The following is a 26980-nucleotide window of genomic DNA, read 5'->3' as shown; positions in this document are numbered from 1 at the left end:
ACATTTTTCTTGGAAAAGGTGATTTAAAGACACATACCAGCCCCAAGAAATGAGACAGGTGTGGGGCAGGGGGTGCACAGGTGGAGGGCTGGGGAGCACGAGGCCTGCCCACGCTCGTTCCCAGCTTGTATTCGTGATTCAGGGGTGGTGTGATCGCGGGGTGCACAGATGGAGCGCTGGGGAACAGGGAGGCCTGCCCATGCTCGTTCCCAGCCTGTATTCGTGATTCAGGGATGGTGTGATTGCGGGGTGCACAGGTGGAGCGCCTGGGAACAGGGAGGCCTGCCCACGCTCGTTCCCAGCTCGTATTCGTGATTCAGGGATGGCGAGATCGTGGCTTTAAGGCAGCATCCTTGGCTGACACTCACCCCGTGGAGTTCCTCCTTGTCTCCTCCCCTGTGCAGCTTGGTCCTCTCGGGCAGTAAGTTGCCCAGGGCACCTCCCATCCTGCTCAGGGTCCTGAGAGACAGGTGAGCTGCTGTCCTAGGAGGCCCATGTCAGAGTGCCACTGCACCTCCACTCAGGCTCTCCAGCTCAGAGACACCAAGGCGTCTCAGAGTCGCTGCTCCACGGGCTGGTGGGTCACGGTCGAATGTTTCAGAACCCGGATGGCCCTTGGTTCCTTATCCCCTCCACCTGTGACAGCATCATAAATCAGAAGGAAGCGTGTTTTGTCCCCACCTTCTCTGAAATCGGCTTCTTGGGTGGTGTGTGGCAGGAGATGGTGGCGGAGCACCTGAGTACCCTCAGCTGTGTCAGGGGTCAGGGGAGCTGACAGGTGCAGCCCAGGGCGCTCCCCCCAGCTTGGGGAGCAGCCTCCTCATTTCTCCACCCCTAAGCTGATGTCCCATCTGGGGCAGAAGTTAGACTCATGATGCTCTAGGTCCTGCAGGCTATGAGCTGTCCTCTGATGACATGGACTGGCTCACAGAGTTTTAGCCTGCCCAGCACTGGAGTGGCCTAATCCGTGACCACAGCTCCTAGAGGTCTGTCTGGGCCCTCTTCTCTGGTGGCCATCAGGAGGCAGAGCTCCAGGCTGGTGTTGCCACCGTTTCCCCTAGACCCAGGCTCGGAGCTGCAGCGGGCAGGCAGCTTGTGTCCTGCGGCCGATGCGGGTCCAGGGATGGGGAGAGCTTGGAGCTGACCCCAGACGGGCTCCCCCTCTCCCTCATCCCTGACCTACCTCTAGAGGGAGCTCAGAGCTGACCCCAGACGGGCTCCCCCTCATCCCTGGACCCTCCTCTGGAGGGAGCTCGGGGCTGACCCCAGACGGGCTCCCCCTCTCCCTCATCCCTGACCCGCCTCTAGAGGGAGCTCAGAGCTGACCCCAGACGGGCTCCCCCTCATCCCTGGACCCTCCTCTGGAGGGAGCTCGGAGCTGACCCCAGACGGGCTCCCCCTCATCCCTGGACCCTCCTCTGGAGGGAGCTCGGAGCTGACCCCAGACGGGCTCCCCCTCTCCCTCATCCCTGACCCGCCTCTAGAGGGAGCTCAGAGCTGACCCCAGACGGGCTCCCCCTCATCCCTGGACCCTCCTCTGGAGGGAGCTCGGAGCTGACCCCAGACGGGCTCCCCCTCATCCCTGGACCCTCCTCTGGAGGGAGCTCAGAGCTGACCCCAGACGGGCTCCCCCTCATCCCTGGACCCTCCTCTGGAGGGAGCTCAGAGCTGACCCCAGACGGGCTCCCCCTCTCCCTCATCCCTGACCCGCCTCTAGAGGGAGCTCAGAGCTGACCCCAGACGGGCTCCCCCTTCTTTCCCACCAGACCCTCCGTCTAGGAGGCTGTTGAGCATCACTGAAAACCCACTGATCTGCAGACACCCGGTGTCTTCCTTTAGCTTCATGGTTCTTGGGATTATACAAAGTATTTTTCTAAAGGAAGCATCAGTAAAATCTGACATGAAACGGCTTGTCAGTTGCCTGTAAGTGAGAAGCGTTCCAAGGCAGAGGAAACAGAAAGCCTCCTATATATAGTCTGATGCCAAATGTGCTCAATGAGTCATGAAATGCCACCTGATTTTGTAAAGGAAAACGTTGCTTTTCTTAGTGGGAAATTGCTTTCTATCCTACATTTTAAAAAGTAGATTGAAAGTGATTTTATAAAATAACTATATTCCTATGCTTATTTGAATGTTGGTTACTCTATACTGGAATTCATTATGACATTTTAATTTTTTTTTAAGTATGGACCATTTTTAAAGCCTTTGTTGAATTTGTTGCAGTATTGGCTTCTGTTTTGTGTTTTGGTTTTTTGGCCATGAGGCATATGAGATCCTATCTCCCCGACCAGGGATTAAACCAGCACCCTCTGCGGTGGAAGCAAAGTCCTAGCCACTGGAACTCCAGGAAAGTCCCCATTACAACATCTTTAAGTGGTGGTTTTGCAGGGTTATTCTAATAATTGAATATTGATGCATGTTTGTGTCACAAGTTTGAATCAGTGAGAAGAGCAAACCACCCTCAAAGAAAATGCACAAAAACATGGGTCTTAATGAACTCTTACACCATAAACATAGTGTGTGAATGCAACTAGCCATGATAAAATTCAGTGAAAACTGGTGGCTGAAGACATGCCCCAGTGCATGACAAATCACAACCATTTCTTACACGGCAGCAGCAGTTCATGCAGGCAGAGGGGCGTCCCAGTAAAGCCAGTGTGAAATCCGTAGCAAAGGGATAAACCTGACGCTTTCCAGTGCTGCGCTCACGAGACACCGAAAGCAGGTACATCACCAGATTTCAGCACGTAAAGCAGAAAGAGGGCCGTCACTGACGATTCATGAAGTCTGCCTCACACCTCTGATCTTACGGTGCCTTTGCTTTTGAGCTACTGGCTGAGGACTTAAACGTAAGTGAAGAACGTTTGGAGGACACGTGCACTCAGCCTCTATTTGCTGGGAATCCAAGCAGCGTCTCCAGAGGCCACAGAGGAGGGTCTTCCTGCCCCTCCCGGCCCTGGTGGCCCTGCATCCTGGCCGGTGGCCGCGTGGCTCCCGGGTACAGCTCCAGCTTCACAAGGCCCCCGCTCCCCTGTCCGGGTTCTGCCTGTGTCCCTCGGGTAAGGATTGAAGCCATCGTGTCAGGGCGCCCGGACAGTCCAGGGTAGACTCGTATCAGAGTGTCCTCGGGTAAGGATTGAGGCCATCGTGTCAGGGCGCCCGGACAGTCCAGGGTAGACTCGTATCAGAGTGTCCTCGGGTAAGGATTGAGGCCATCGTGTCAGGGCGCCCGGACAGTCCAGGGTAGACTCGTATCAGAGTGTCCTCGGGTAAGGATTGAGGCCATCGTGTCAGGCTCGTATCAGAGTGTGTCCACACGCATGTGCTCAGTTGCTCAGCTGTGTCTGACTTTGGGACCTTTGCAACCCCGTGGACCGTAGCCCGCCAGGCTCCTCTGTCCGTGGGGTTCTCCAGGCAAGAATCCTGGAGTGGGTTGCCACGCCCTCCTCCAGAGAACCTTCCCGACCCAGGGACTGAACCCAGGTCTACTGTGCCTCCAGCATTGCAGGCGGGTCCTCCACCCACTGAGTCACCTGGGAAGCCCCCCCATCGCAATACCATTAGTCTAATCAAACCCGGAAAGACTTTGTCCAAATAAGGCCCCGGGATGGGACCTGCTGGGTGTTACCCGGGAGTGTCAGCTGTTCGGCCCGAGATGGTTGAACGCTCAGGCGGAGTTTGGCCTGAAAGGAGTCATCCCCGTATACAGCTTGCTGGCCTTTTGTTTTGGAGTAGAATTGATTAGCCATGCTGGGAGAGTTTCAGGTGCACAGCAAAGTGATTCAGTTATGTGTACCTGTGTCTGTTCTTCACCGAATTCTTTTCTGGATCAGATTGTTGCAGAGTGTAGAGCCGAGTCCCCTGTGCAGCAAAGCAGGGCCCGGGGGAGCGGCTCCATCGAGCGCTAGTGTCCCCATGTCCTGAGCAGATCGGCCGTCGTGTAAGGGCACTGCCCCAGCCCCACCCTTGCCGCCAGCAGCCCCTGCACTAGTGTCCCCATGTCCTGAGCAGGTCAGCCGTCGTGTAAGGGCACTGCCCCAGCCCCACCCTTGCCGCCAGCAGCCCCTGCGCTAGTGTCCCCATGACCTGAGCAGGTCGGCCGTCGTGTAAGGGCACTGCCCCAGCCCCACCCTTGCCGCCTGCGGCCCCTGCGATAGTGTCCCTGTGTGCTGAGCAGGTCGGGCGTCGTGTAAGTACAGGCGGGGTCAGGCGGGGCCTCCCTGCCACTCCGGGTGGGTCTGGGATCGCCACCCTGGTTAGTGGCTTTGCTGTGCCCTGGGGATGAGCCGTGTTCTGTCCGCCTGTCCCTGAGCCGGGACCCCTGCCTTTGTCACCAGAAGCCACAGCTGCTGCGAGGATGCTTCTGGAGAGGGAGGCAGACAGGACCGCAGCTGTTCCCTGCTGGGGGAGGGATGCCGCTGGCTCTGCCCACAGGACCCAGGACAGACCGTCTCTGACCCTGCGGCTCACTGGGCACGTGTGGGCGTCACATCTCGGAACGTGGCTGTTTGCGTGGCTTCATTCAGCCTTTCGAGCATCTTCCTGATAGCTTATGGTGAACGAAGTTGGGATTCGTGATCTCTGAAGATTTATTTTCGGGACCAGGGACCAGGCTTGATCACTTGAGAGCCTTTTGTGTAGCGGAGTTTTATTAAAGTGTAACAAGGGACAGAGAAATCTCCCCCAGGCCCAGACATCGGAAGAGGGATGGAGAGTGACCCCTCGCTAGGCTTAGCAAGGGAGCTGTTACTTTTCCAGTTGGTTATCACAATAAATCAAAAGAGGGTCTCGCGGTTGTAAAGATCTTACCAGACCCACTCCCACAATTTTCATGTTAAGATGACAGCGGCAGTCGGCTCTTAAGAAGGAGAACCGTGTCTGAAACAGGACATGTTGCTGTTGGACGGCCGTCGTACAGAGTTTAAGATGAGTTGTTTTGTTGTGTAGCATCAGCTCTGGGCTTAAAGAAAAAAAACGTCTTAAGTGGCTAAGGCTTCCCTGGTGGCTCAGACGGTAAAGCATCTGATAGCAGTGCAGGAGACCCGGGTTCGATTCCTGGGTCGGGAAGATCCCCTGGTTAAGGAAATGGCAACACACTCCAGTACTCTTGCCTGGAAAACTCCATGGACTGAGGAACCTGGTAGGCTACAGTCCATGGGGTTGCAAAGAGTTGGACACAACGGGGCGACTTCACTTTACTTTGAGGCTGAGGAATGTAGGAAAGAAAGCTTGTCCTTTCTTCCCCTTGAGAGCCCCGATCCCTCTCCTCTCTTCGGGACCCTGAACTTCTTATCCACCTAAGAATGAATTCTGACTCCCCTTACCCTCAGGACCCACGCCCGGACCCACGCCCGCACCCACCCCCGCTCCTTTTGGACAGACACTGTGAGCTTTGCCATTAGCTAATGAACTGGGCTTGTGACCACCTGTTAGCATCTTGGCAGCATTAATGTGTATGAATCCCACTATGATTTGACCTTTCGGCTGGGGGAGGCAGCTCATAGCCTGTCTGACTCACAGCCTTCCTCAGGGCCCCAATTCCTCCCAAAGCCAGTCTCTGCCCCCAGCCTCTTCCCTGTGACTTGTCTCTCTTTGGTGCGGTATTTTGTTTAAAAAATAGATGAAGAATATAGTTTACTTTGACCTAGAAGGGCACTTGTTTCTTCCCAGAGCTCTGAGCGTGCACACACTCTTGCTGCTGCCGAGACGAGTTAGACCTGAGTTTGCAGACGTGCTGTCGGGGCCTGTCAGCCCCCCTGTTTTTGGTGCTCTCGACTGATCCTGTGACCCTTGATTCTCGTCTGTTCTGCACAGGCTCCGTCCTCGCCTTCCTCGCCTGTAGCTAATGAACCAAAATACGAGAAGCGCTGGCTAGACGCCCTGTCACTTCCTCTGTCCATGGCCCGAGTCTCAAGGTGCAGAGCTGGAGCGGACACGTTCAGGTGTGTGACCGAGGTCTGGAGTGGGACGCGCCGATAAACCCAGAGGTGCATGTCCTTGTCGCCAGGTGGATTCAGCGTTTGCAGAAGCAGTAACCATCATCGTGATGGTCAAACGCTATCAGAGCAGGAACCGACTTGTCAGGAGTGGGTCTGTCTAGCAGTGACTGTTGCTGTTCCCTCCTCTGAGATGTGGTCATTAGCAGAAGAAGTCATATTTCCAGTTTCAAAGGCGAACAGAATTAGGCCGAATGTAAGACTGTGCTCTCATCCAAGGTGGATCCAGTTCCAGAAAAGTCCTCAGCAGCCCTCTGGGCCTCGTTTCCTTCGCTAATAAAATGAGAAGGCTAGACCAGACCTCCGTTCAGCGGATGCTCACTAGCCTGTGAGCCTGGTTGATGAAGTAACTTCGGTTTCATCATTAAGGGCTGGGTGTCCGTCACTGTTTTGGGGAAAAGCTATCGTGTTCCCCACTGAGCGAGAGCAGTGTGTCACCTGTGGGTGACTGCATCAGGGAGGCTGAGAGCCCAGTGGTTGGTGCGTTTGCTTTCTTTCTTAAGAAGGTGAGTAGAGGCTGTGTGAGCACAGGAAGAGAGCTTGAGGTTTGGAAGCAGGGCTTTCCTTGATGAAGCACACCTGCCTGCCATGGCCGCTTTTAGGTAAACACAAGGCTTCTGCAGGAGGAAGGCCCCCCACCCCCTGAGTCAGCCACACGCCCCTCCTGGGCCTGAGATGTGCTGTCTCTGCCAACAGCAAACCAGAGGCTTCCCTGTGGTTTTAAGAAAGCTTGTTGTTTTATCATTAAGTTGCGTCCGACTCTTTGTGACCCCGTGGACTGTAGCCCGCCAGGCTCCTCTGTCCGTGGGATTCTCCAGGCAAGAACACTGGAGTGGGTTGCCATGCCCTCCTGCAGGGGGTCTTCCCAACCCAGGGATAGAACCCACGTCTCCTGCCTGAAGGCGGGTTCTTTACCAGCTGAGCCTCCGGGGAGCCCTTGACAGAAGCAAACACATCTTCCTAGCTCTGCTGACTCTTACATGGGCAGGAAGGTACACAAAGTAAAGTGACTGAAACTCTGCCTGTTGCGGTGTGTTTGTCAGACACACAGCAGTACTAAAGTGGCGTCTGGAGGCTGAGCGGACCTGTGACCCTCCGGCCCCACCTTGAGGGGAGGAGAGGACGGGCATGCTGCCCGAAGCAGCCTGAGTTAGTTCTGTGGCTCCTGGGGACCCTAGCTGCAAGACCTACAAAGACAGTTTAGAAGTTGCAAACCCTAAACCAAATGCTTTTTAAAATCAAAGGCTCCCGACTACAGCCTGGGAAGGATTTGGAGGAGAGCCTTTGAGTGGATAAAAATAAGTGGGATAAGCAGGTCAGAGGTCAGCACCCTGGGGTTCCAGTTGTAGGACCAAAATGTGTCACCATCTCCTGCCTGTTCGCCTTTTCTGAAAGCTCAGTTCAGTTCAGTCGCTCAGTTGCGTCCGACTCTGCGACCCCACAGACCACAGCACGCCAGGCCTCCGTGTCCATCACCAGCTCCTGGAATCTGCCCAAACTCACGTCCATTGAGTCGGTGATGCCATCCAACCATCTCATCTTTTGAAAGTTATTTGGCCAAAAATGGTTGAGTTTCCTTGGTTTTCTGAAATTTTTTCCCAAAGAGTCTATAAAAAGCAGATGCATATTTAAACCTAACGTTTGAAATTTGTTTGGAAATGATAAAAGTTAGTTTTAACAGGTATGACTTTGCCCCCAGGGCCTGCAAGGGTGTCTCTGGCCAGAGGGCCTCTGGCACCTGCTCGCTGTCAGGAGGAGGTTAGAGTCGGAGGTTCTTAGGCACAGTGGGAGCTAGGCTTTTGCTTAAGCGTCCTGTCACCATTAATGAAGGTCAAATCATTGACCACACAAGACAGCAAAAGGTGCTTCTGTGAGAATCTGGGGGAGAAAGTCTGGATGGAAAGGAAGCCAGGCGCAGAAGCAGAACAGCGTTCGGGTAGGAGGTTCGCTGACGCTGAACAGGCAGGGCTGCCCCGGCACTCCCAGACCACGTGTGCAGACGCTGGGACACGGCCACACGGCCTCGCAGGTCGCTGGGCAGCAGCTCGTGCTTCTGGCTACCAGGCAGTCACTAACACATTCCTCTGACTCTGTGTGAAGAGAAGCGTGCTTCCTAGTGGGCCTGGCGTCTGCGAGGAAAGCAGGACACTCCTAAGCAGGCTCTCATCCGTTTTCTGTTGCTACGGTTAGTGCAAATTTAGCTTCCAAAGTGCACGTTTATCTTCTCACAGTCCCCACGGGCCAGCTGGCGCGCGTGCTGGGGTCTCTGCAGGCTGGCCTGGGGTGGGGCCGGGCTGGGCTCTCGCCTGAGACCAGGTTCTCTCTGGCGGAGGGTGGCATTCAGTTCCTTGGGTTTGGGGGCTGGGTCCCCATCTCCGTATGCGTCCCGGCGGCGTGTCCCGCCTCTCAGGCAGCAGCAGGTGACCCCTTGTCCTCAGCTCCTGACTTCCTGTCTCTGACCTCCAAGCCCGATGGGAAGGACTTGAGACCACATTGGGCCAGCTGGATACTTTTCCTAATTTAAGGATAGATGACTTCAGATCTTAACTGCAGTAAGTCCCCTCCATACGAGCAAGTTCCACTTCAAGAGCAAGTTCGCAAGTCTGATTTGTTCCTGTAAGTCCAACAGAGTCAGCCTAGGCACCCAGCTAACACAGCCGGCCAGATCGTGCTGTACTCTGATGTGTTTATAGCACTTTTCACACAAATAACACATAACAAACACACAAAAACGAGGAGAGCGTTTTTGATCTTGCGGTTCAGTGCCTGGAGAAGTATAGCAGTAAGATGCCTCGGCTGGCACACAGGAGCTGAATCTGCTGAACGGGGGAGAGAGCGCCTGGGCCAGGGGCAGACCCGCAGCAACAGGAGACAGGGGCAGAGCTGCAGGCCCACCCCCGCCTGGCGCTGGTGGGGTGCACGGCCACGGCTCTGAGGTCTGCATCCTGAAGGCTCGTGTGTAGGGGACTTACTGTGCGCTCGCAGAGCCCAGCAACAGCACAGGGCTCTGCGCCCCGCAGAGCAGCCGGGCTCAGCTGCCTGCGCTCGGAGGCTGGGAGCCCGGCCCGAGTGCCCGCGTGTTCAGACCCGGGAACCTTGGATCAGGAATCTGTCCGGTGAAGACGCTCTCCGCCTCGCTCTGCAGTCGCGTGTGCTCTCACGTGGTCCCCGTGACAAGTCCCGTTTAGGTGCCGAGACCTGGGCTAACGAGGCGCCCACTCTGTCTGGATTTCAGAAGCTGAGGGGAGGGCCGTCCTTAAGAACAAGGGAAACGTGTGCTTTAGAGACGGCTGTCGTAGGTCCAGCCACACGCAGGGGACTTTAGATGCTCTGAAGCCTGGGCCTCTGGACTTGGGTCAATGGCTTTACCCCCGGGCGGGGGGGGGGGGCAGGTGGTGTGGAGGAAGGAGCGGGTTTGGAGGGAACCGGCTCTTATCCCGCTTCGTCTGTGGGGCTCTTGGGGCCTCGGGACCTGCACGGCTCGGGAGCCCCACCTGGCGGCCCAGCGGGCGGGAGACACGGGTGTGCTCCTCTAGTCCTAAGGTCGTTTCATGGGGAAAACGTGAAATAGCTCAGGGTTTATCGGAGCTTTTAAACTCCTTCAGAAACGTGCTGACGGCTGTGGGTTGGTTAGCGGTTTGTGGGGCGAGGAGTGCCTGATATAGGAGCAGGGAGACCGTCTGAGCGAGTCCCGCGGCGTCTGCATGCCCGCCCGCTCTGGGGGACTCGGTGCCCAAGGAGCTGCTCCTGCGGTTCTGCCCAGATGAGCCCTGCCTGGGCCCCCGCTTCACGGTGGCCTCGGGAAGGGCAGAGAGCCCCTCCCTTTGCTCCTCTTTCTAAGGACGGAGGAGGGAGGGAATTAAACAGTGTTGGTTCTGTTTGTCCCCCGTCTTCCGTGTTTGTGAAAGTAACAGAGATCTGGCATCTTGTCACTGACAGTAAGACCCTGTTCAGCTGTGTGGGGAGGGTCGTTGTTTCGGAGGAAGGAGCGTGGATGGGACCCAGGGGCTTTACGGCAGCCACACTGGGACAGACTGCAGATGAGTGCGCTGTGAACAGCAATGCTGGGAGTCAGAAGGATCCCGCTGACGCCTGGTTTGCTTTGCAAAGGATGGCTTCATGTTTAACGCTCGTGCCAAGCTCCCTCCTGTTTACTTGGGAAATCCTGAAAGCACAGCGCACTTGGTGGAGCAGAGCCGAGGAAACAGCATCCTGGGGGCTATAGGCGTCTCCACAGAAGGAGGGCCTTCTGCAGGGTGGGGTCCTGCTGGGGCTCATAGCAGGGTCAGGAACCCAGGGCCCGCTCTGCACTGGGGCTTGGAGAGTGGGCCCCTGTGCTCGTGGCTGAGCTTGCCTGATCCGGGCAGGTGCAGGTAGGGGGCTCTAGGGGCAGGGCCTGGGCAAGGCCTGCCTCAGGACAAGGTCGTGATGGGCCACGGGGATACTCAGCCAGCTTCATCCATCCTGCAGAGGGGGCTCTGGGGAGGAGAGCCTGCTGGAGCTGAACAGTTACCTTCTGGTGGAATAAATACGAAACCATGTTTAAAAATCAATTTACTATGAAAATAAAATTGAAGGTTGAAAAGGGACAAAGTATCGTGACCTGTAAATCTGTTGCCGGACAACAAACTCGCCTGTTTCACAAACACGTCTATGCGGCTGCTTCAGAGTCTAACAGGCTCTTCGTTTAGATGAAAACCACATGGATTAAGTAGTTAAAAGTCTGGATCTGAATTTAGAGATAAAGGCTAATTAACAGTGGGGAAGCTGGAGGGCAGTGTGGATAAAGTGTGTGTTTTTCATGGAGGGAATTGTTCAGAGCACTCACTCCCCGGTGCAGACCACGCTGTTTCAGGAAGCTCGTGTTTTTGGCCAGTAGTTCAGGGTTTCCTAGTAGATAAATCGAAGGGGGCGCTGCGTAGAACTGGGTGTGGCCCCTGCTAGGATATTGCGCTGGGTCAGCGGGCACTCCTGTTAGGACGGAAGTGTCCAGGGGTTTGAAAGGTTTGCTTCATAGAACTGAAAGCCCTCAAAGGCTGATAAGTGCCTCCTGGACACAGAAATCCTGATGGAAAGACAAAGAAGATGGAGAGAAAGACGTGGTGTTTGTGTCTAATTTCCTTAGCTATAGACTCAAACTACAGGTTCTATTCAAAACAGCTGTAAAAAGAAAGCTTCAAGACTTAGAGGTCCCCGTGCTTTTAGCCACCTATGAATCTTTCAGAATGTGTTATACTTTATGATACTGAATTATTTCTCTTTTCTTGATTTACAGTATTTTGAATTTTGTTCAGACTAATTTCAGTCATTATGCAAAGTGGAATTTTCAAAGGCGTGGTTAATTAGGAAGGATTTAGGAACATACGAACGATGATGAGACAGGTTCTGCACACACGTTTGCAAACACAGAGCTGGTTCTCCCGCCTGTGCTGGATGCAGTTCTGTGCCTATAATCACGTGCCCAAGTGTGCTGGGCACGGGCTCTCCCTCAACCCACCTCGCCACCGCCCCGCACCTGCGGGCAGCCCTTCAGGCACCTGTGTTCAGAGGCTGCACCCTGGCTTGGGGGACAGAGGTTCTGCGTCCGTGGGCCGTGGGCTTGGGGAGGGGGGAGGCTTGCACATCCAGAGGCGTGTTCTCCAGCATTAATTCACAAATACTCTTGCACACCTGCTCCGTGCAGCGCTGGCTAGCTGGGGGGGCAGGGTGGGGAGGTGGAGAGGATGAGCAAACCCGGGAGTCCGTGCCCTCTGGAAGCTTCCTGTCCATCAGGAATGCAGGGCCTGAGGTCAGAGCAGAGAGAGGCCATGAGGTGGTCTTCCTCCCTTTCCTTCAGCGGGACCCCGGGAGGGGCCCCACCATCTGGCTGGGACCCGCTGCCCCATCGGTCAGCCCCCTGCTCCCTGACGGGCTGGGGCTCGAAGGACTCAGCCCTGGGCTCAGGACAAGGGTGACAGGCGGATAAGCTGGCCTTTGGGGCAGCACGAAGGAGAAGCTATCTATTTTTTTCTGAATTTGGTGAACTTGGGTGGGGTGGTGCCGGAATTTTCCAGTAACAGTGGTTTTTTAATAAACACACTGGTGCACGGAGAAGGGCGCCTGCATTTAAATTGGGTCTTTGTTAATATTTCATGTGCGTCCTTGGAGCTGCCACTGCGTGGTGGGAAAGGTAGAAAATCTCCCTCTGGCTTCCGTGAAAAAGTACCACCCACGCCACAGAGGCAGGCTTGAGAAGTGTGACGTGTGAGTGACAGTTTGGAGATGTTTTTCAAATTCTGAGGAGTATGCACACTTTCTCCCTCTCATTTTGGCCAGTGAATCTTCATAACTCGATGCGAGTAAACAGATGCCAGGCTCTCTGCTTCCAGACACGAGGGCTTCAAGTTCCTCAGAGCAGAGATGCTGGTCTCCCCTGGACACCATCAGGGTATAATGGACGGGCCGGGCCAGGGCGGGGGCCGGGGGGCTGTGGGCCGGGAACCCTGGGTCAGCGGTCCCGCGGGTCATCTTGGAATATCGAGTGTATTCGACTGGCCGCTCCCCCTGGACACCATCAGGGTATAACGGACGGGACTGGCCTCTCCCCCTGGACACCATCAGGGTACAATGGATGGGCCGGGCCGCCTCCCCTGGACACCATCAGGGTGTGATGGACGGGCCGGGCCGGGGCGGGGGCCGGGGGGCTGTGGGCCGGGAACCCTGGGTCAGCAGTCCCGAGGGTCATCTTGGAATATCGAGTGTATTTGTTCTTTAAACGAAAGACCACACAACGTGTTACAAAGAGGCTTTGTAACTCTGGGTTCGTTTTCTCCGATGTCGAAGCTTTGATGGCCAGTCAAGTCGGGTGCTGCTGGGGTTCCCCGGCACAGCTGAAGGAGGTGTCGGGGGGGTTGTTGCTGTGGGACCCACACAGGTGTCCAGGGCCGTGAGATCACCGATCTGTGCTGTGTGGCCATGGAGCCGACCTAGCAGAGGTGTTTGTGCAGAGCTTCTCAGCAGGGATGGAGGGAGAGTCCGTGGGGCGGTGGGGGGGGCTGGCTTCTGCACCGGGGAGCAGTGGCAGGACACGGGGGTGCCCCCGGGAGAGCCCGTGCTGGCGGTGTCTGTGGAGAAGCGGGGAGGAGCTGTGAAGGGGCAGGAGAAGACCCAGACCGCTCCCCCTCCAAGCGCAGAGCTGACGCAACGTCGAACTCGCTGTTTCCCAATCTGAAAAGTTAAGCTGCGTGAACGTTGAACCTTACTGGAATAGATTTCTTTTCTTAGCCAGAAACTGTATCGCTTCAATCCCTACAGTAGGGAACTGTCTTCCTAGATTTCTCTTTGAAAATCAGACTTTGTCTCCAAGCGTGAGGAAATCCTGGAAAGGGTAGACTTTTCCAAAAGCACATGGGCACGGCCCATCCTCCCCTTGCCTGAACTTGGCTGCTCCCTGGGAACTCAGGCCCCAAACACGCTGTCTTCTCTGGGTGTAGGTTTTACTGCTGATCTTTAAGAGCTGATGTGCGACCTCACAGAGCAGCTGAGTCCTGAGCAGCGGGTACTCTGCAGTTTCTAGTTCTGACCGTGACCTTGGCCATGTGGTTAAAATGCTGAGAATCCTGAGCTGATACTTTGACTGTAGAACCGTGAGGCAGGTCCCACCTGCGGACGGCGGAGGGGGAGGGACTTGCAGGGGAGCCTGAATGCCGCTCGAGCTGAACGTTGAGCAGACAGAACCTCAGAGCTGATCGGGAGACTTCTCCATTTGAGCGAGCACGCACACGATTTGTGCCACGGACCCCAGCATGACTGCTATAGCAATAAGCCAGAAAGCAGGTTTTCTTGCCACACTTTTCGGGTGTGTTGGGGTCTGTCTTCAGCGTCGATGCCAACACCGCCACTGTTTCTGCTCATGCAGTTTTAACTGCACCGCTTTCCTTGGCAGACAGCCTCCTCAAGCAGCAGCGTTTGCATAGGACCCGCGGGTCTGCTGGAATCACATTCGTCATCCCACGTGTCTCTCCCAGAATTCCCGTTTTAGTGCGGTTGGCATTTTGAAGTCCGTCATGTGGACGGGGCTCCCAGAGCTTAGGTGTCTGCTTGTCTCGTGGAGCTGAAGCATGGGCATGCTGGGATTCAAAACTCACCCCTTTTCCTCAGAGAGCCGACTGTCTACACCCGGTGCCCGGGTGTTTGCTGAAGCCCTTTTTCAAACTAGAAACAACTGCTGTGTTGACTGTTTTCTAGCATGAGAGGGTTTTGGATTTTGCCAAGTGCATTTTCTTCACCTGTTGAGACGATTGTGTGATTTTTAAAAATTCTGTTGCGATGATGTATGACGTTAATTTCCAAGTGTCAAGCCAACCTTGAATTCCTGGGGTAAATCCCATTGATTATGGTATAGAATTCCTAATAGGTGTTCCTAGATCTAATTTACTAGTGTTTCATGGAGACTTTTTTCATCTGTATTCAGAACAGATATTAGTCTGTAGTTTTCTTGTGATGACTTGCGGTTTTGGTATCAACGTAACTAAGTTGAAAATGTTCTGTTCTGTTTGGGGGAGAGTGAATAATTGTTATTAATTCTTCTCTGAATGTTTTGTAGACCTCAGTGGTGAAGCCATCTGGGTCTTGTCTTTTTATTTGGTTAGTTTGGGGCTAAACATTGAGTCTCTACACTTGTAATATTATCTTCTCAGATTTCTTCCTAAATCAGCTTACGTAGTTGTATCTTTCAAGGGTTGCCCGTCCCATCTGATCTCTCTCATTTAGTGGCCGCAGTTGTTCATGTGACTTCTTTATAATCCCTTTTGTTCCTGTGATACTGGTGGCAGCAGCTCCACTCCCACTTCGTATCCTGGTCTTTCGATCTCCTTTCTTTCTCCCTTGGTCCACACAGCGGAAGGTTCGTCAGTTTTGCTATTCTTCTCAAAGAGCCAGATACCGTTCACACTGGTTTCCTCTGCTCCGCTTCGCTACTTCCAGCCCCAATCTTCATTATTTCCTTCCGTCTGCCTTCACTGTGGTTAGTTTGCTCTTCCTCTGTGTGTATAAACACATATATATTTAAAATTACTAAAGAAATGTAAGTGCTTAATTAGAAGATATTCTCTAATATTAAAAAAAAGGCAGAAAAAGAGGAACAGGAGCAAAAATTATGTGAGACGCCTGGGCGACGACAAGTAGAATGGCAGACGTAAGGCCACTGTACCAAGAGTAGAGTTGCACTTCAGTGATTAAATAGCCCGATTAAAAGGTAACTTTTCAGGCTAAATAGGAAAAACAGATCCATCTTCAAGAGACACATTTTAGATACAAACAGATAAAGAAAAGATGAGAAAGATACCGTAAGCAATAAACACGGGCAGATGGGGTGGTTATAGCAGTGCCACACAGAGCAGAATTCTAAACTGAAATTGCTAGAAATGAAGGAGAGAGAGGCATTTTTTAAAGGTGAATGTTTAAGTCATCAGGAAGATATAACAATTAAAACTATACGTGCCCCCAAACAGAACCCAAAATGCATGAAGCCAGGACTAACAGCAGGAGAAGCAGACAGCTCAGCAGCGAGTGGGAAGCCTCGGCTCCGGCGTCAACTGGATGGGAGGCCAGGGAGAACCTCGAGAAGAAGCTGGGCTCCAACGCAGCCATAAGCCAGACAGACCCAGTGACGTCTGGAGAGCCTCCATCTGCAGGAGGAAAGGGGGATTCTAGGGTTTTGAACTTAGTTTCAGTATATCTGTTTAGGATACTGAGACAGGGTAGTTTAAGCCCACAGCTTGAGCTGTGCCTTCCGTGGTGGCAGCGTGGCATTGCCGAGCAGGGCTGACGGGGGCTGGGGACAGCACCGCCCCTCCCAGTCCTGAGGCCCCGGGCCCCAGCGCCTCCTCCCAGCATCTCTTCTCTTCCTCCTTCAGGTCCAGCGCGATCCAGGTGCAGGCCCTGGATGGGGTGAGCTCGGGGCCCCTCCAGTTTCACACGGCCCAGGAGCATGCCGACTGGCTGAGGGTGGTGTCGGCCAACATCAGCGAGCTGATGCTGCAAAACGTGAGCATGGAGACGGCCCCCTGTCCCTGGGCCTGCTTTTCAGTCCATGGAAATAGTCACAACTCTTTGTTATTTAAGATTAACCCTAAAACAGTTGGTCATAACATCAAACAGAAGCACGTACTTTTAAAGCTTTTATTTGGAGGATAATCACTTTACAGTATTGTGACGGTTTCTGCTGTTCATCAGCATGAATCAGCCACAGGCCTCCATGTGTCCCCTCCCTCTTGAACTTCCCTCCCCCGTCCCACCCCGCCCCCTAGGTTGTCACAGAGCACTATTCACAGTGGCTAGGACACGGAAGCAACCTAGACCTCCATTGACAAATGAAGGGATCAGGACGTTGTGGTGCACGCGTCCAGCGGAATGTTACTCAGCTGTAGAAAGAGCACATTTGAGTCAGTCCTAGCGGCGTGGATGAGCCTGGAGCCTGTGATACAAAGGGGAGTAAATCAGAAAGAGAAAGGCAAACCTCGTGCTTTTTCAACACATCGAATCTCTGACTAAGGAAAAGGGAAAGGCTGAGTCGCCCGAAAGCTTCCCGGTGTGAGAGGAGAGGCTGAGTCGGCGTCTGGTCTCTTCACCTTGGCCTGTCTCTTGTCTCCCCCTTGCCACCCACCTGCACAGCGTTCCCTGTGAGCGTGCACTTTACATGTTCTCTGTCCAAACGCACTGATGAAATGTGACATGTAGTTGGGGAACCCAACTCGGGTAGAGATGTAACTTTCCAAAACATAGAGGAAGCTTAGAAAGAGACACGGCCACCAGGTATTCCCAGCGGCTCACAGCAGGTCCCCAGGAGGGAGCAGGTCCTCTGTCGCCTTGAATGGTCCGTGTAATGATCAAGGTCAATATTGAAATAAATAAATGTACTAAAACCACATGGGGTGGGAGCAGCACCTGAATGAATTCCGAAGTTCCCTAGAGCAGCCCGTACCCTGGTGGTAACATTGTGGCCACAGCCGCGGGGGCTCACGGAAGGAGCAGCCCTTGGCCGAAGGTGGCCGTGGACCAGTCTCGTGGTCCTCAGGCCCCACCGGGTGACTCGCCCCACTGTGCACATTCGCGCCCCCAGGCCTGCTCTGGTCCAGGCCAGCTGGGGGCGGGCGGGACCTGTGTGTTTGGACGCCCACGTTGTGAGGGGAGGGCCCCGCAGCCGCCCCCGCGGCCCCATCTCTCTCACTGCTGACTTGCTCCTGGACGCTGCCCAACACTGGTTCCTGAGCACTTTGAAATACCAGGGAAGCAGAAACGCGTGAGATTCGTATTCCGAGGACCCCGGGGGCTCTCAGCTACACAGGAGGTGCCACGTGTGTGCTAAGTTGCTCTAGGCACGTCTGACGCTGTGCCGTGCTATGGACCGTAGCCCGCCAGCCTCTCTGTCCACGGGATTCTCCAGGAAAGAATACCGGAGTGGCCTGCCATTCTCTCTTCCCGGGGATCTTCCTGACCCAGGGATCAAACCTGCATCCCTCGAGCCTCCTGCATTGGCAGGCGGACTCTTCACCACTAGTGCCACCTGGGAAGCCCCCCAGATTCTCTCTAAGACCTCAGTTTTCCAACTTGACATGTGATTTCAAGGGTATCTGGGTGGATAAAAGGCAAAGAGAAAGGCCAGGTGGTGGCCGCTTGGTATTTGCAGAAGCACCGGGCTCCGTATGAATCTCGCACACTGGGGTGCTGGGCGGGGCAGAGGGAAGGAGACTTGAGCGCCCGAGAGCCAGAGCTGCGGATGCAGAGCCCCGTTCCTGCGGCAGTCTTGACTGACCTATTGTTCTGGACCTTCGTGTCCTCGCTGGTTGGACTTTGCAGGATTGCTGGGAGGATCGGGGAAGGAGTGTGAGCTGTGAAACTGCAGTCGCCTGAGATGGTGTGTGCAGCAGGCATTTCCCCCAGGCTTTCAGATGCTGAAGTGTAAGCTGCTGCTGCCCCATAGCTTCTCTTACATAAAGTGCTGCTAACTGAGAAACAGCAGAGTTGGTGTGCTCGTCTGGGGTGTCCTGTTATGAGACTCACTGCCGCACAGTCCTCTGTGCTCTGGTTTGGTTTTCAGGAAGGAAAAGCATGATAAAAGAAACTTACTTCTGGGGACAGTTCATGCAGCTAATTAATTTCAGTTGCCAATTAGACAGGTTGAATAATTTTGCCATTAATAAATTATACTGACTCCTTGCTTCCCTCTCTCTACAGATTAAAGTGGCAAATAAATGCTGTTCTCCTTGTGACCAGGTAGGATTTGTGGTTTTCATGTTGATCACACAATGTCTCCAAAAGTTTCCTCTTTCTGTTTCTGCAACCTGATTTGGAAATTTTGACAGAGAAGCATTAGCACACGTGTGATGAAGTCACAGTCCTCACCTTCAGAGTTAACTCCATAAAGCTGCTTGTTTATCCTGGAGATTGCAGGGCAGGAACCGTCCTGCCTGAGGGTGCCAGGTTACCACTGAGTGGTCTAGGGGCGCCTACATTTTATGAAGGAACCGTGGCCAAGTGATGGCCCAGATGCGACTGTGGAGGCTTCGAGGGGTTTGACGGCTGAGACCAGCCTGTATGATTTGGAATTGTCAGCATCGTGTAATTTTCTTGGCCAGCTCCTTCACTGGGAAGTTTCACTCTGGGGGGCCTTTGACAGGGCAGGTGCTGCTGCAGGCGGGGTAGGAGGAGAGCGCTGTCCTGCCCCAGCACGCAGGCCTTTGTTCACCTGGACCAGGGTTGCTGCAGCCCCACGTCCTCAGGAGCCCTCGGCCCATTCCTTCCAAGAGCAAAGTGAAGTGAAATGAAAGTCACTCGGTCGTATCCAACTCTTTGCAACCCTATGGCCTGTACAGTCCATGGAATTCTCCAAGCCAGAATACTGGAGGGGGTCGCCTATCCCTTCTCCAGGGGATCTTCCCAACCCAGGGATCGAACCCAGGTCTCCTGCATTGCAGGCAGATTCTTTACCAGCTGAGCCACAAGGAAGCTCCAAGAGCGAAGTCCAGCTTATACCCAGTTTTCTGACTCAAGGACAGCTCACTCACTAGGCCTGTAACTTTGTAGTTGTATATCAGATGAATAAACTTTGAAGTCACTACGTTCTTTTTCTATTTCCTTTTTGATAAAGTCATAGTTTAAGCCGTAAGTGGGACTTTTTTAACTGGAGAGTGCGTGAGCTTTCCACAGCTCTCACAGGTTTGAGTAGTATTCATTGTGGTCTCAAGTCAAGAAAACAGAAGAATGTGTATGGTCTCCTTTAAACAGTGCTGAGGGATAAAATCTGAATTCAGAATGGAAGGCATTCAGGAGCATAAAACCTGCCAATCAAATATTTACTGAAAACTAGGAAGTTAGGACCATGTCTTAAATTAAACCCCTCTAAACAACAGGTTTAAATTAGGAAAGAGACACAAAGAGAAGTTCTTTTATTTCTTGTGATGTTGTTTCTAAATTTATGAAGAAGTAGCTTTGTTTAGGGGCGTCCCAGGTGGCTCAGTGGTAAGGAACCCTCCTGCCAATGCAGGAGATGCGGGTTCAGGCCCGGGGTCGGGAAGGTGCCCTGGAGGAGGAAAGGGCAGCCCACTCCAGTGTTCTTGCCTGGAGTATCCCGTGGACAGAGGAGCCTGGCGGGCTGCAGTAGTCCATGGGGTCACCAAGAGCCGGGCTTGACTTAGTGGCTAACCAGCCACAACAGAAGCTTCGTGACGCAGCTAAGTGAGAGCGGCAGCCTTTTAAGGAGAAATGGCAGCCCGCTCCCGTGTTCTTGTCTGGAGAACTGAAGCAGCTTAGCAGCAGCAGCAGCCCCATGAACGTCTGAGCTGATATAGGGCTCGTTCCATCTCGTCACACAGACAGCGGAGTTTTCCTGCTGTACTTTGTGTTTCCAAGACGTTTCTCTCGGACTTTTCCCCCAGGACCCACCGCCCCCTAGTTCACACTTAAAGCCTGTCTTCTTGAGTCTGAAACTGGCCTCTGGATCCCAACACCTGAGTTAAATCTGAGACAGTTTGGGGTGAAGTAGGAAAGAACAGCTTTATTGCCTTGCCCACCAAAGGGGGCTGCAGCAGGCGCTCCCAGAACTGTGTGCCCCCCGGGGGCGGGGCTGGGCCGGCGAGGGGAGTGCTGATGAGCATCCTGGCACTGCAGGGCCCGCTTCGCCTGGCATCAGGTGAGCTTGTGCTGGGCTTCAGTGGTTCCTATCGAATGGATACCTTCTCTCTAGAATGAAGAGGCTTCAACAGGGAGTTTACATCTTCTATCTGTTGGGGTTTTCATTCCGCAGAAAAGCTCAAAACACTGTTCTGCGTGCCCCCAAGGGGAGGCTGGACCCAGCCCCAAGGACGCGCTTCTGGCGCTCCACTCCCCCCCCCCCGCCCCCCACCCCCCCCCCCCCCCGCATCCGGTCCCGTCCCTGATTGGCAGCTGCTGAGATCTGCCCTTTGGAACCCAGGGAGGTCCCCGAGGCTGAATGAAGCCTATTTCCCACAAGCTAGAGCTGGGGACACGGAAGGGCTTTTTTGTCCAGGAGCCCGAGGGGCCTACGTGATTTTAGGACCTCGGAGAACCTGCCCTCCAGGAGCCCCTCCCTTCAGCTGCTCCGAGGCCTGTCACAGTGACGTCATCCTCTCCAGGACTGTCCAAACACATCACACATGGCCGGCGGTCTGGAAACACGCACGCACGAGTGCCCATCACGCTGAGAACACGCAGCTTTCGAAGGAATTGAACCTGACCTGTTCTGAGGACACTGTTCTCGTGGCTGTACTTGACTGCCCGGCAGGTTGAAAAGAGCACCCATCTGGAAATCAAAACATGTTTTGTTTTACTTAGAAATTAACTCTTCTTTCTCAGTGAATCACACGAGAGAACCATGAACTAGTTCAAGGAAAGTTAAAACCGTCTGAGGAGCAAAACTCCCAGCACAAGGGACATGAAATGAGTTAGGTTTCAAAGGCCTCCTGAGCAGCGGAGTAATTTTGCAATGGTTTTATAAATTTTATCATGTATTAAGCCACATTTGTATGATGTCAGTTTTGGTGGTCTGATATGAACAGAACCTGGATTCTGATCCCACTGACCCCTTCTCTGGTGGTGTAGTTGGAACAAATCAACATCTGAGCCCCAGTTTCTTAATCTATGAAATAGACAGTGGTAATGGCAGAGGACATCATGAGAAACGCTGGGCTGGAAGAAGCACAAGCGGGAATCAAGATTGCCGGGAGAAATACCAATAACCTCAGATATGCAGATGACACCACCCTTATGGCAGAAAGTGAAGAGGAGCTACAAAGCCTCTTGATGAAAGTGAAAGAGGAGAGTGAGATAGTTGGCTTAAAGCTCAACATTCAGAAAACGAAGATCATGGCATCTGGTCCCATCACTTCATGGGAAATAGATGGGGAAACAGTGGAAACATTATCAGACTTTATTTTGGGGGGCTCCAAAATCACTGCAGATGGTGACTGCAGCCATGAAATTAAAAGACACTTACTCCTTGGAAGGAAAGTTTTGACCAACCTAGATAGCATATTGAAAAGCAGAGACATCAGTTTGCCAACAAAGGTCCATCTAGTCAAGGCTATGGTTTTTCCAGTGGTCATGTATGGATGTGAGAGTTGGACTGTGAAGAAAGCTGAGTGCCAAAGAATTGCTGCTTTTGAACTGTGGTGTTGGAGAAGACTCTTGAGAGTCCCTTGGACTGCTAGGAGATCCAACCAGTCCATTCTAAAGGAGATCAGCCCTGGGATTTCTTTGGAAGGAATGATGCCAAAGCTGAAACTCCAGTACTTTGGCCACCTCATGCGAAGAGTTGACTCATTGGAAAAGACCCTGATGCTGGGAGGGATTGGGGGCAGGAGGAGAAGGGGATGACAGAGGATGAGATGGCTGGATGGCATCACTGACTCGATGGACGTGAGTCTGAGTGAACTCCGGGAGCTGGTGATGGATAGGGAGGCCTGGTGTGCTGTGATTCATGGGGTCGCAAAGAGTTGGGCACGACTGAGTGACTGAACTGAACTGAATGGGTACTCTAACGTGGTTATTTTTTTTAACCTTAATATTTCTGTATAACTTGAATTTACTCAAGGGGTGGATTCGATTATCTGGAAGGAAACATTAGAGATGTTTGCCACTGTGTGGGGCTGTGAGAGAGCTAAGCCCTGCCCTGATATGCCAAGTTTTTAGTAGAGGACTGTTTCACATTTCTCCAAAAGCTAAACATTTTGTGTGCATGCTAGGAGTTTAGATTTATGATGTTGGACCCTATTTAAAAAAGGAAAGATTTTTTTCTCATTTTTAGCAATTAATCATTGATTTTGGAAGGTAGTAAAAATAGTATTTGAATAAGCATGAAAAAATAAAGGCATTTGACAACCACTGAAATTGACACATGAAAACAAAAGGAAACAGACCCGGAAGGACAGTAAGAAAGGCATAGAGTACAGATTTAGGCTTTTATGTCTGGCAAATAAAATAACTTGTCATCCGATCTAAAAGTAATAGTGAGATGACGGGAGTAAATTTAGAATTGTCCTGGGAAATCCAGGACAAGTGGTCACCTGGCCAAAACAGCAAGAACCTGTTTTACAAATAAATTTCTTCTGAAAAACCTCACTTAACGTGGATACGTGAATCGGCAAAACCAAAAGAAGCCTAAATAACTCAAGGTTTTCGAGCTTCTTCAGTGAAAAGGAAGAGACTAGTTGGGCATCCTGGTGGGCATTAGCTATTCATTTTCACTCAGTCAAGTGAAAAACGAAGAAAAAGGAACTTTCTATAAATTGAAACCAGGAAAGATAAAGAAAAATATGCTCTTTATTTTAATGGTTATATGCCCTTAATTTAATACAATCAGATAGGTGTTCATAAAATTATGGTTTTATTTCTTGGAATCTGTAATAAGTCATTAGAAAGTTCATAATACAAAAGATAAAAGTAGCTTTTCTTAAAATTATTTATGCGCTGCATATACCTAACGAAGAGCCATAGAGCAGGCAATGTTCCCAGTGACAGCTGAGCGATAGCTTATTTCTTTGCTAAGTGACCCAGGGAGAATTAAATTACCTATGGAAGTGCATTAACTTCACACCCAATTCGCAGGCGTGTCAGGCTATTGACAGTCTGTGTGTCGCCGTCTTTGCTAGAAGACGAGCTCCCAGTTTGCTCCTCAGCATGTAACTCCTGCTGGACGTGCGCCCAGCACTATATCAACCAAACAAGGGAGGAAAAGCAGCAGCTTAAAGACTGCCACAGCCTGGGGGTCGTGCCCGCCGGCCTGGAGCGAAGGGGCTCCCACAGCTGGTGCCCGTGTCTCTAGAGAGACAGGGCAGCTCTCGGGGAGTCAGAGGGGTCGCTGTCCCCAGTACGCTGTCCTCACGAGAAGACCGCTTGCTGCTGCTCTGCTGGAGACAGTCCCAGCTTCTCCAGGTCAGCCTAGGGGTCACACATTCAGCCTCCTGCTCACCCTTGGTCCATCTGCAAAGGGACTCTATCCACGTATCATCTGTCTATCATCTGTCTATCCATCTGTCTATCCATCTGCCTATCCATCTATCCATCTGTCTATCCATCTGTCTATCCATCTGTCTATCTTCTGTCTATCATCTGTCTATCATCTGTCTATCCATCTGTCTATCATCTGTCTATCCATCTGTCTATCATCTGTCTATCCATCTGTCTATCCATCTATCATCTGTCTATCATCTGTCTATCATCTGTCTATCCATCTGTCTATCCACCTGTCTATCCATCTGTCTATCATCTGCCTATCCATCTGCCTATCCATCTGTCTATCCATCTGTCTATCACCTGTCTATCCACCTGTCTACCATCTGCCTATCCATCTGTCTGTCCATCTGTCTATCCACCTGTCTATCATCTGCCTATCCATCTGTCTATCATCTGTCTATCCACCTGTCTATCCATCTGTCTATCATCTACCTATCCATCTGCCTATCCATTTGTCTATCATCTGTCTATCCACCTGTCTATCCATCTGTCTATCATCTGTCTATCCATCTGCCTATCCATCTGTCTATCCACCTGTCTATCCATCTGTCTATCATCTGTCTATCATCTGTCTATCCATCTGCCTATCCATCCATCATCTGCCTATCCATCTGTCTATCATCTGTCTATCCATCTGTCTATCCATCTGTCTATCATCTGTCTATCATCTGTCTATCCATCTGTCTATCATCTGCCTATCCACCTGTCTATCCATCTGCCTATCCATCTGCCTATCCATCTGTCTATCCATCTGCCTATCCACCTGTCTATCCACCTGTCTATCATCTGCCTATCCATCTGTCCATCTGTCTGTCCACGCTTAGCTCTCCGTCACCCGTCTATGGTCTGTTCACCTGCGTGTGTGTCTGCTGTCCACCTATCCGTCCGTCCATCCACGTCTGTCTTATCTGTCTACCTGCTGCTGCTAAGTCACTTCAGTCGTGTCCGACTCTGTGCGACCCCATAGACGGCAGCCCACCAGGCTCCCCCGTCCCTGGGATTCTCCAGGCGAGAACACTGGAGTGGGGTGCCATTTCCTTCTTCAGTGCATGAAAGTGAAAAGTGAAAGTGAAGTCACTCAGTTGTGTCCGACCCTTAGCGACCCCATGGACTGCAGCCCACCAGGCTCCTCCGTCCCTGGGATTGGCCAGGCAAGAGCACTGGAGTGGGCTGCCATCGCCTTCTCCTATCTGCCCACGTATTGACATATTTTCATGTCTGGGTGTTCAGCTCTGTCTTAAGCTAAGCTCCCCCGTATTAGGCTCCAGTGTATCATCCACCTCTTGTGGGACCTACATTGCCATCTCTGAGTATTTCATGAAGAGAAAGGTTGTTGGAGACTTGGCAGCATTTGAATATATGATTGAGAAGTAAAGAAAAAAACAACAGAGTTTTTCCTCGTTACAGGCAAAAGAATCACTTATATTATGTAGGCCCCTTAAATATGTGTAGGCCCCTTATGTATATATTTAGCCCCTTAACATATGTGTAGGTCACTTGCATGTATGTAGGCCCCTTATGTGTGTGTAGGCCCCTTACATATATGTACATGAATTACTGCGTCTGCCCTGCCCCTGTGAGATCGAGCTGAAGCTTGGTCTGCTAGGGGTCCTCAGCAGAGGAAATGTCTGCAGTCTTAGGGGCCCTCACGCCATTCTGCTAGAGACCCGCCAAGGGCTGTTTTCTTTCTGTGACTTGGTTTTCCTTCTGAATGGTGTTCATTTTTTGGTCCTACCAGCCTTTACTAAATTAGTAGTTTGAAAGAATCTGGGTAAGATTCCTGGTGATAGACACAGTATCAAAGCCGATTTTTGAGCTTGCTAGTGACTTAAAGATTTGCAATAATTGGAGAAGGGGGTGACAGAGGATATGATGGTTAGATGGAATCAGCGACTCAATGGACGTGAGTCTGAGCAAACTTCAGGAGATGGTGAAGGACGGAGGTCGGTGTGCTGCGGTCTGTGGGGCCACAGAGTCGGACACGGCTCAGGCGACTTAGCAGGCTCATATACAGCGACAGGTGGGCTCACTCACGCTTCCTTTCAAGAAATTTTAAGGAGCAAGCCCTCCTTGCCTCGTGGGTGTGGAGCAGATACAGGTAAAGACATGGGCCTCGTCCTCAGAGGGCGTGTGATGTAAGGCAGACGCCGAGGGAAGTGGGATAAGACACCCAGGGAAGACACCCCGGGTTTTGCCTTAGCTTATTGTTAAATTCATGCGCTCAGTTCTTAAGTTGCATGACTGTCTCCGTTAACTTTTTAAATCATATTCTGACTCGTGACAGTTCGCATTGTGTGTCACTGGAATCTAATATTGTTGTGTTATGTTCGGTGTTGAAGTCGAGCTATAAAGAAACAGTCGTTTCTCCCCCGTGTCTTAATGAAATGTTTACTACAGAAAGGAAAAATATACTAGTTGTTTTTGCAACCTCAGAGACAGATTAGAAATACTGTCTCTAATAGAATGTGATTAAATAACTTGGTTTTAAATATATGTGGAAGGCAGAACTCTGATATAGCTGAGACATCCAACACTGGCCAAAACTAAGGTAACTCAGAAGCTCATGTTCCGAGCCCGGCCCAGTGCAGCGGAAGCTTGTGTTCTGAGCCTGGCCCGGTGCAGCGGAAGCTCATGTTCCGAGCCTGGCCTGGTGCAGCAGTCTGGACCTGGGTGTCTCACACTTGTGCCGTGTGCCCGGATTGCAGGGTGGTTGTGGCCGGGTCGGACTGTGGGGTGGGCGGCCTGCTGTCTGCCCTCTCCACCCAGCGGCCCCGTGCTCTGAACGGGGCCTGGCAGTTCATTCTGAAGGTTTTGCTCCCCAGGTCGTCCACATGGGCTGGGTCAGCGAGAGACTGGGAGGTGCCGGCTCGTCTCAGACCTTCAGACCCAGGTTCCTGGCGCTGAAGGGCTTATCCCTCTACGTCTTCGTCTCTCCTCCGGTAAGCGGGCCCTCGGGGCTGGGAGGGACGCTGAGGAGGCCGTCGCTGAAGAAGCGTCAGGCCCAGCGTTTGGAAGCGGTCAGGAGGGTGTGCGGCGGGCCCGCCTCCAGCTCGACGTCCGCTGATGGAAAGGGCTCCGCTGTGGACCCCGGGCCCTTCTCACTCTGAACTCATTCATCAGCCGGCCATGTTTTCCTTCTTTTCAAGCAGCCACTGAGACGTGAGAGTGCTTTCCTGCTGAAGGTCCCAGCGGCTTGGAGGTGGGGGTGCAGAGGCGTGGGGGTCTCAGACCACTGTTTATGTGGTGGAAAGAGCCACAAAGCAGGAGAAAAGCCTTCTGGTCAGACGTTTCTGACTTCCTGGTCAAATGGTGAAACACAGAGAGACAGCTCACTCATGTCCTCCACGTTTCATAAAAATAAACAGCCTGACCTAATGGCCCCGCAGAAATTTAATCCCGAGTGCCACAGTTTGCGATTAATTTTCTAATTCTCACCAGCACCGCTTTCTCAAAACTGACCCCGTGTATGTGTG

At 52.5% G+C, this 26980-nt stretch overlaps 1 protein-coding gene across 1 annotated transcript in view; it reads left to right on the top strand.

Moving 5' to 3' along the window:
• SNTG2 (syntrophin gamma 2) overlaps positions 1 to 26980 on the top strand; it is an 88333-nt gene that overhangs the window by 36614 nt on the left and 24739 nt on the right. The window contains exons 11-14 of the mRNA XM_018052790.1: positions 5815 to 5942; positions 15893 to 16022; positions 18213 to 18251; positions 26330 to 26446. Coding sequence (XP_017908279.1) covers positions 5815 to 5942; positions 15893 to 16022; positions 18213 to 18251; positions 26330 to 26446 — 414 coding nt within the window. The remainder of the gene's footprint in view (positions 1 to 5814; positions 5943 to 15892; positions 16023 to 18212; positions 18252 to 26329; positions 26447 to 26980) is intronic.

Source organism: Capra hircus, chromosome 8, assembly GCF_001704415.2.
Source record: "Capra hircus breed San Clemente chromosome 8, ASM170441v1, whole genome shotgun sequence".
Taxonomy (NCBI): Eukaryota; Metazoa; Chordata; class Mammalia; order Artiodactyla; family Bovidae; genus Capra; species Capra hircus.
This window is presented reverse-complemented; position numbering and strand designations above follow the sequence as displayed.